This window comes from Lygodium microphyllum, chromosome 5 (genome assembly GCF_053477565.2).
Source record: "Lygodium microphyllum isolate KBCC chromosome 5, Lygodium_microphyllum_v1.1.10, whole genome shotgun sequence".
Taxonomy (NCBI): Eukaryota; Viridiplantae; Streptophyta; class Polypodiopsida; order Schizaeales; family Lygodiaceae; genus Lygodium; species Lygodium microphyllum.
This window is the reverse complement of record NC_141139.1, coordinates 159,994,802-160,003,917: the sequence shown is the minus strand read 5'-3', so window position 1 is coordinate 160,003,917 and position 9,116 is coordinate 159,994,802. Positions and strand designations below refer to the sequence as shown.

At 35.5% G+C, this 9,116-nt stretch overlaps 1 protein-coding gene across 2 annotated transcripts; it reads left to right on the top strand.

The window, feature by feature from the left end:
• Nucleotides 1-370: 370 nt before the first annotated feature.
• On the top strand, nt 371-8,018 carry LOC148036599 (uncharacterized). 2 transcript variants are annotated; one of them, XM_087678593.1, is made up of 6 exons: nt 371-738; nt 904-1,012; nt 1,096-1,272; nt 1,938-2,029; nt 2,126-2,229; nt 7,657-8,018. In XM_087678593.1, exons 1-6 carry the CDS (start codon nt 622-624, stop codon nt 7,757-7,759), a joined length of 702 nt encoding a protein of 233 aa, XP_087534719.1. In that variant the 5' UTR covers nt 371-621; the 3' UTR covers nt 7,760-8,018. The 2 variants fall into 2 exon arrangements, with proteins under 2 accessions (XP_087534719.1, XP_087534720.1); XM_087678594.1 differs by having other exon boundaries at nt 1,938-2,033; nt 7,657-7,689.
• The last annotated feature ends 1,098 nt before the right edge of the window (nt 8,019-9,116 follow it).

The following is a 9,116-nucleotide window of genomic DNA, read 5'->3' as shown; positions in this document are numbered from 1 at the left end:
GTTGGAGGAGTGATACTTAAGCAATGATCTTGAACAAAACAAACTGCCAAAGCTTGACATTGAATTTGATCTAGGTGTTGTAGGTAGCCATGATGGTATTTACTATCTCCAAACTATAAAGATGCTATTCAGACCAAAAAAGGTTGTGTAGAAAGCAAAATGCAACAACTCTTAGACATAGGAGGATGCAAAGATAGCAAATGTAGCTGGAGATGATGACAGCTGATAGGTGTAGTAGTAAGCTTCCAAGGTGTGTGGAAGCCTTTTCAGGTGCTCCTTATATGATCCTGAAGATGAAAGATCCAAGGTTAAGACTTTAGCAAGCTAGTGTATTTGCATCTCTTTGGTGCAATGTATGTGCTTGAGGTCCGAAAGGCAAGAGAAGTGATTTACATTCCATTCTCGAGTGTTTTAGTCTAAAGGTCTTGATCATCGATGAATGTCGTGGTTGCCTTGCTTTACTGGCTCCCGGCGAGTCAGCTTGCGGTTAGTTCGGTTCTCTCTCGGTAAGTCTGGTCCGTTGGTGGTTAGGTGATGTGTCCTGCAGGGTTTCTTGATTGAGATAGAGCGCCACGACACAGAGAGAGAGAGAGATTGAGAGAGAGAGAGAGAGGTACTTCCATGGAGAAGGATGCAGAAGTCACAATGCTTACTAAGGAGACCGCAAATCGAAAGAGAGAGAGCTTCCTCTCAGCCTTGCAGAGCGCAGGCAGCCACTCTTCCATTGATTACGATGCCGTAAGAGTTAAGGCACCATTCTTCTTCTTCTTCTCCTACGATATGGTTTTGCGATAATGTTTCTTGATCTTGTTAACTGTGTACTCCTACTACTACTACTACTACTACGACTACTACGCTCTCTCTCTCTGTCTCTGTCTCTCTCTCTCTCTCTCTATGTAACAGAAATTCAAAGACACCATTGTTCAGATAAGAAACTTGCAGAAGATTGTATGGTTTCTGGGCCTGTACGCCAAGTCTCACCAACAAAGCAGTGCACTTAAGATAGCATCAGGTGTGTGTGTGTGTATACGAGAGAGAGAGAGAGATCTCCAAAAAATGCTATAGCTTCATTATTATCTGTTTGATTGTAAGCAGGGCCTGAACTTCCCAAGCACAGAGACACTTGCCTGAGCCATCTTCTAAAAGGAAAACTGGTTCACGAAAGACATGGAAACTCGAAAGAAGAACCTGCTCCTGCGCAGACGGAGTCGCCTAGCACCATGAGTTTGGGACCACAGTGCTGGCTTCCACCAGATTGTTGGTCTATTTTGGGTACTACATATTGGCATTGAAGGTCCTCCGATTGTGGTTCATACAATGTGCTTTTCATTTTGCATTTTCTCCCAGTAAGAAAGGGCTATCACCATGGACCAAGCACATGTTCGTTCAGCTGATTTTGTAAGCTGATACATTATAAGCTTTGCACATATTGAGTCTCTGAATAGGACATCCCCAGCTTACAGTTCTTAGTACCACAAAGGCTAAGGCTCTGTGTGGCAACAGTCACCCTTACTTTGTGTGCCCCTGTTTCCCTATCGTTGCCCTGCTACCCTCGAACCACTTGTCACTGAATATGGAAGCCCTGCCCTTCAAATTGACAGGAACTGTCCAAGTTTCCATGTAGGTAACCTTCTTACCATTTGCCACTGCTATGGTTCTTCCTATGTATAATCACTGAAGGTAGGGACATGTTCTTGGAAAAGATACAGTATTTCTAGTGGCTATATGCTCACTGACATAAATTATGGATGATTTTTACTTCACTCTATGAAACAGGTGATGACATGTTTGGGTTTATGAAACCTAATAACTTTAACTCTGTCAGATGGTGGATAAGCTGTAGATGCAACTATGAAAAAGCATAAACTCTATCTTATTGAGCTTGTAATGCGTGAAAGGGTTGCTTCGGCATGAAACTAACAGATGTCTGGATGCAGAGCAGACGATCAGTCAGGATTCCTCAGAAGGGATATGGTCCAATATATTAAGCAGACCTGAGGATTGTTGTGAAAGTTACGAGGTTCCTGAGGCAAGTAAGGTTTGGTTCAGTTGCAAGTAAAGTTTCTGGCTATCTTGCCGGATAGACTTTTCGACTGTACTAAGATATGTATGCACTTTGCTTCAGCAACTCATAGCGATTGCACAACTCAAACATTTGGTTTTAGAACTTGCACTCCAATGTCATCTGGAAAGCATCGGTGGTGCATTGCTCCTGTCAAGCAATGAGAGGTAACCCACTCCTTCTTTGCAGGAAATATGCACTTTTGTTCATTTACTATTGCATATATGGTTGTGTGGTTTGGACTCAGGAATTACACTCATTTGCCATCCTTCTTGATTGTTTGACTGCATCACCTATTGTGAGCCAAGTACAACTCAATTATAAGAGTGACTACCCTAGTGGTAAGTCAATTTATCAACCCACTAGCCGAGACTCACATCTCACTTTTTTTCTATACCTATACTAAATGACCATGCACTATCTAGGAGTGGAACCTGAGGCCTTCGGTCACATATATTCTACTTAACCAACTGAGCTACACCAGTTTGCCCTCTCTCTCTCTCTCTCTCTCTCTCTCTCATATACTAGGTTGGATATCTAACATTGTAGGGATGTCTATGGTTATAAGTTATGTAGCCGCCCTTAATTTAGGGTTCCATCTTTTGATTGGTAAAGCTCTTGGTTGCCAAACTCATAATTCAAAACCTTTCACTACTATGAGTATGGAATAGTAGGGATATTCCACATAGCATTATGCTTCTTCCATTAACATTTCATCCCAATACCCCAATAACATTTAAATTAGTAGATAAGGCATGTGAATATGTTTGCATCAAAAGCTAGGCTCAATTCCTAAGGATGAATTGGTGGATTTGTGGCTCCACTCATATGAGGTGTTGTGAGTTCATTGAATAAGCTACTAGAAATGATACCCCTTCTTAAAAAAAAGAAAGGAGAACATTTTATCCTTAAGGCTCACTAGGTATTTAGGTTAGAATCTACAATTTTCAAATGAAACGATCAGTGAAACACATTAATATGTAGATTTGGAGGCTTTTTGCATTGGTATCCCAAAAAAAAGAGAGGTTTTGCTCTATATATCTTGCAATTCAAGGCCATTTTTGCATGGAACTTGAGCATAATGAAGAACCTCTCCCAATAGCATAATAAAGCATATGCTCCATTAAGGAGCCCACCTCCCAAAACAAGGCTTGTAATCTTATCTACTATATCCTGTACTTGTAACCAAAACTAGACACAAATGGCTTGATTAGCCAAATGAGAGAGCTTGATAATGATGCAAGGCGCTACAAGCTTGATTAGCCAAATGAGGAGCTTGATAATGATGCAAGGCACTACAAGCTTTTGCGAATGGATGATAAGGTCATTTGTGTGAAGGATGATAAGATTACTAATGTGAAGTGAATGTGCTAAGGCTCAGCATATATAGTGTATAGGGAGGTAAACCATATTCTAAGGAGTAGTCCTCTTCCAAGATTGCATCACTTTTGACTCTAAAAACACATACACGCTAACCCAGGACCTAATAACTACTTACTACTTAAAATAGTAATGCATCTACCTAGTGATATAGACCACATTTTAGTGTTTGAATAATCATAGAACTCTCAAGGATTAGTTATATATAACTAATTATTTCCTAGAGCCATGCCATAACCATGAGGGGCCAAATGCATAAGTCAACATATGCATGGGAAACACATACAATACGAAGTTTACATATAGTTGTGCCCTTGCAAGGCTACTTTATGACATGGCACTACTACTGCCTTTACTAATGTTAATGATGATAGCTCGAACAAAAAGCAAGATTTATCCATGGACCATGGCCACATATATCCACATCATGCCAAATATTTCATCACCATGGATGACCCATTGCTTGTGAAAACCAAAACCATGTAGCATGAAGAATAGAAGCAAAATTTTAAAGAATAAAAAAGGTTATGCAACATGAAATAGAAGCTTGAATTAAAATAACAAAAAGTTGACATGATCATGAGCAATGAGCATTGGCTTGAAAGAATCCAAAACCTAAATAAGACAAACAACAAACAATATGTGACATGGAAATAGAAGCACAAATTTGAAGAGCCAAAAAATTGGCACCACTATGAGCAATGAACATTGGCTTAATACAAGGCTTAGCCCTTGAATAAATAGAAATGTTAGAGCTAGTTCTCAATGAGGAATTGTGCGATGAAGGAGAATTGCTCACGAAGTAGCTTCATAATAGGATAAGCAAAGTTTACTTTTTAGAGATATTTTTACGTCTCAAAAAGATTCGTTGTGGAAAGGAAGTGATTGGAAAAAGAATATATTTTTAAGAGAAACACCAATGAAAATAGTAGGCATATTCTATTTAGAAATATTCCTAATGGGAGTCCCCCTCTATGGGAGTATCCTTTAGAGTTTCATGTTTTTCATTACCTCATCGTCATTATTTAGCAATATTGTGTTGAAATTGATGTCAAGGGCGAAAAATGGCACTTGTTTAGCTTGTTTTTTATAATCATTGTAAAATATTTGAAAAAATTCATTGAAATTTTTTATGGTATCAAATCTTAGTTGATTCACTTTTTTGCCAAATAATCATTACATTTTCTTAAGCAACAACCATGATATAAAAAAGGCCTCTCTTTTCGTTGCTTTAAAACACAAACTATGCACAACATGAGAAGGGCACCCAATTGTCTAACAAAAGTTAATTGATGGATCCATTTTATGTTTTTCCATACATGAAAAATCTCTTTGGAGTCTTAGCACTAAGCTCTCATTTAGATTTTGGTACATGGTGAATCAAGGGTAATTCTATTTAATCAAAATACTAGTTTTGATCCATTAATACTTAATCTATTAAGTTGAAGAAAATCCTAGATTGGTTCCTTAAATAGGTAAGTATGTATTTTCTACTATATTAAATGCTTTATGACTCTAATATATAGCTTTGTCACTCCTTTATCTTTTTCTAAATCCCAATAGATTTCTTAAATTAGAATATAATAGACAAACCAGGTTTCTAATGAAGTATCTTCAAAAATACTCTATTTCTACCATTCCTTCCTTTGATATAAATGCCAATCGCAAAAATTCTACAAAATTGCCAAGATGCCTAAGGATGTGGGTGTAAGAGCTTGCGAAATTAATAGCAAAACATTGTAAATCTTCTTGTGAACAAATGCATTTTTTGTAGGTTTATTACAGGGTCATTCATCTTAAATGGTTCAATTATGACACAGTTTCATCTTATTGTTACCTAAATGTAGTAGTTGAAAGTTGACATGGATTAAAAAAAATTGAAGGCCATAATAGGCTCAAGTCTAGTGTTTTAAATGGTTTTCCCTTTCACCCTTTAGCATTTAGATATGTTTAGTTCTTGTTGTTAGTATGAATTTATTATATTGGTGAGATGTTTCATAAAGGTAGTGGAAATGCAATCATGAAATAATAAATAAAATTGCAACCCTCAAATTTTGAGTTAATATGTTGTACAAAACAAAGATTATGCATGCTTGACTTAGGGAAGATTTATTCCCTATTCATCGATTACTAGTACCATGTTTTTTCTTCTAATGTCAACCTCTTTGCTCTTGGTGTGAGATTTATGATGCAAGTATTCTCTAAGATGTCTTTAGGTTGGTTAATAGGTTCATAATGCTATTGTAAGTGGAAACTTCATGTCAACTTTTAGATGCTTTGAATTGCTTGACTTTGGATCCAATTTAAGAGCCAATCTCTTAGAATTGATAGCTAGCACCAACATGATGCAAAGGATGAATATTTATGTAGATATAGGCTTTTTGAGAAGCCTTTTGGCTTTTCATTTTGCCTTTATCATACTAGATTGATATGCATCCTTTTTTACTTAATTGTGCTAGGATAAATCTATGTGATTGTCTCTTGCGCTCCAATTTTTAGCAACTCAAGACATTTGAAAAATGCACAATGTGATTTAAATTCTCATTTGAGTTTGGATAAAAACCATGGTTTTAAAATTTTCCATGTTAAAACCAAATCAAACCAAAGGAGATTGTAATTAGAAGAGGAACATGGTACTAATAATTCATGATTAGAGCATAAATATTCTAGGTCAGCATATGTCAATTTTATTTTGTAAAGCTATAAACTCAAATCTCTTTTGAGGTTGGAAGTCCAAGGTTTGAAAGATAATAAAATGAATGTGTCAAGAGAACTTTATTAAGGGATTACTTCAACATAGTAAAGTGGTTTCAATTTACCAAAGTAATTTCATTACAAACCAGTTGTTTTTGTGCATATCCATGGTAAATGTGTCTTTTGATTTTTGTGTGTATATAGAGATGGTCACTTGTGCATATCCATGGTAAATGTGTCTTGATTTTTGTGTGTATATAGATGGTTACATGTATACTTAACATACATACGTGCATAATTTCAACATTTGTAGATTCTGTATTTTGGTATGTATGAAAAGCACCAAGGGTGTTCTTTGATAGTATGTATAGTGTCCTCCAACACTCTTAGATTCCAAGAGGCCACCATGGACCTACTTGTGAGATACCAATTTTTTATTTGTTCCTTTTGAGCTTACCCAATTCCACTATTGTTATTTCATTATCTATTCATTCATTTCTTAGTTTAGAATAGGTTTCTTGCCTTTTTACATTTGGTATTATAGCATATCTTGGCCCAGTGCAATATCTATGGTTGGTAATATCACATCACATTTTGGTTGAAGCTAGTATCAACTAGTTGTTGATCACGTCCAATGCAATAAGATACTTGATGTGGCTTGTTTCCTAGTTGATTGCTTAATCAGATATGTTTTTGTTTTTGTTCACTCACAATTTCAATTGGTGCAAGTAAATATTCATCATATTCTTATTGATGCTTTAGTGCTATCATTCTTTGTGCATGAGCTCCTTGCTAAGGAGAAACAATGAGCTCTTTTAAATATAATCAACTTGCAATGGTTGATGATTTGACTTAAACCATGGAGAACAACATGAGATCGTAAGTGAAAAAATACAAAGTTGAGCGAGTCCATTAGATCAAGTTGGCTATAATAAATGTAGAAGAATAGAGGTGCATGATCAAGAAAAGCTTGAAGATTCAATGGCCTATTGAGAAGGTAGAAGAGAAACCCCACATCAACAAAAAGTAAACTATATCAATTCTAAGTGAATGTGCCATGTATAGATTTGAAGGTGGATTTTTGATAAAAGTCTTTTGATTATGCATATGCATGAGCTTCTACTTAACTTTTAATGCTTATGTTCATTTTTTTTTCAAATTGGTAGGATGTACTTTGTATTATGTGATACTATCTTATGTAGAATTTCAACCCCCATATCCATTAATTACTTAAATAAGAGTTCATGTGACTATCTATTTAGACTCAAGAATAATTTTTAGAACTTCATTACACTTTTCATGTAATAGTTTCTTCACTTATAGATATATGGTGTGTATAACTTAAAATCTATCACATTAAAAAAAATTAAAATGTAGGTTTATTTGATCATGGAAAATTAAACTCCTTACTTTTACATTCAAGTTATTTCATTTACTTGAAGAAGTCAAAGTTTTGATTTCTTTCAAATGTAGGGATCCATTTAATAAACACTTACTAATCACTATTCTACTTTTGCAAGGTGCGGAAAGGAGTTGCCTATAGCAAACCTTTCAAGGTATCAAATAGCACATGCCATGCTTTGCAAGAAAGGAAGAAGCATGTTCTCTCTTTTGAGGAAATAAAGTTTCAAATAGAGGATGATGAAGCTATGTAAAAAGATCAAATGCTTCATGAGTGCAACCACACTCCTAAAAACTATTATGTGCTAGTTAATGGCTTCAAAATGAATGTTTGTGCCTCAATGTGTGTTATCATTGCTCTAAATTGGAAATGATGGAAATGATTTATGTGGTTGTTGGTTTCTCAATTAACCAAATGACATGGCATGGTACAACAATATATCTTCATTACATAGTGGAGAGGAAATGCAAAGTACATGCACTTTCTTGCCTAAGATACCCACAAATCCTATGTAATGCAACGTCAACATGGATATGTGTGCACAGAGAGAGAGAGAGAGAGAGAGAGAGAGAGAGAGAGAGAGAGAGAGAGAGAGAGAGAGAGAGAGAGAGAGAGAGAATGTGGTATGGTAGTGGACAGAAGAAGTAGGTATTAGGCCTAGGATCTCTTCTCTCTTTGTGTGTAAAAGCTTCTCTCAATGTCTATATAACTCCAAGAGAAAATGACCAACGTATCTCTAGTGAGGTTGGTCCTGTGAGTGGCCCAAAATCCTATGTAAACAAACTTGATATTTGTTTGCTACTTTAAGTATGCTATCAGTTTGTCACTTTTGGTTTGCTACCAATTTGCTATTAGTGTGATACTAGATTGGTGGATTGGCTGATATAGTAGCACACTAATAACAATTTGTTTGCCACTTTAGGTGTGCTACTAATTTTGTTTTCAACTCGATAGGGGTCTATTACTTTCAATTTGCTAGTTCCACATTGCTACCATTCTTCTACCTAAGAGAGCTAGCATTTTTTTTCAACTTGATATCAATTTTCTACTTCTATATTGCTTTGATTTTCCACCTTAGAGAGATAATATTTGTTTTAGCTAATAATATGTTAGGAATTTTCCAATACATTTACTAATAATCTGTATTTAATGTAGGTAGATTTCTTTCTTGCCTTCAGACAAATTCATCCATAGAGACACAAATCAAACAAAGGGCCCTTGAGAAGTTGAAGCCTTAATTCATACACAACCTTCAAGATTGAAAGGCATTGTGATATCTTGTGCATTTAATTCTGTTTTATTGATTTTAATTCTTTGTGTTATGATATGTATTATAAAATGGTATCTAGTTCTTTGTATTATGAGATATGAGATATATTATATAATCGAATATAGTTTCTTGTCTTTCATTCTATGAACTTGCCTCTCATTGTCTTGTGGATATAGTTTTTTTCTATCTAATTTGCAAAGGTATCATTTGCAAACAATGAACACATTTTTATTGTAATTGTATCTAGTTCTTTGTGTTATGAGATGTATCATATAATTGAATCCTATGTGTTAAGATATGTATTGTAT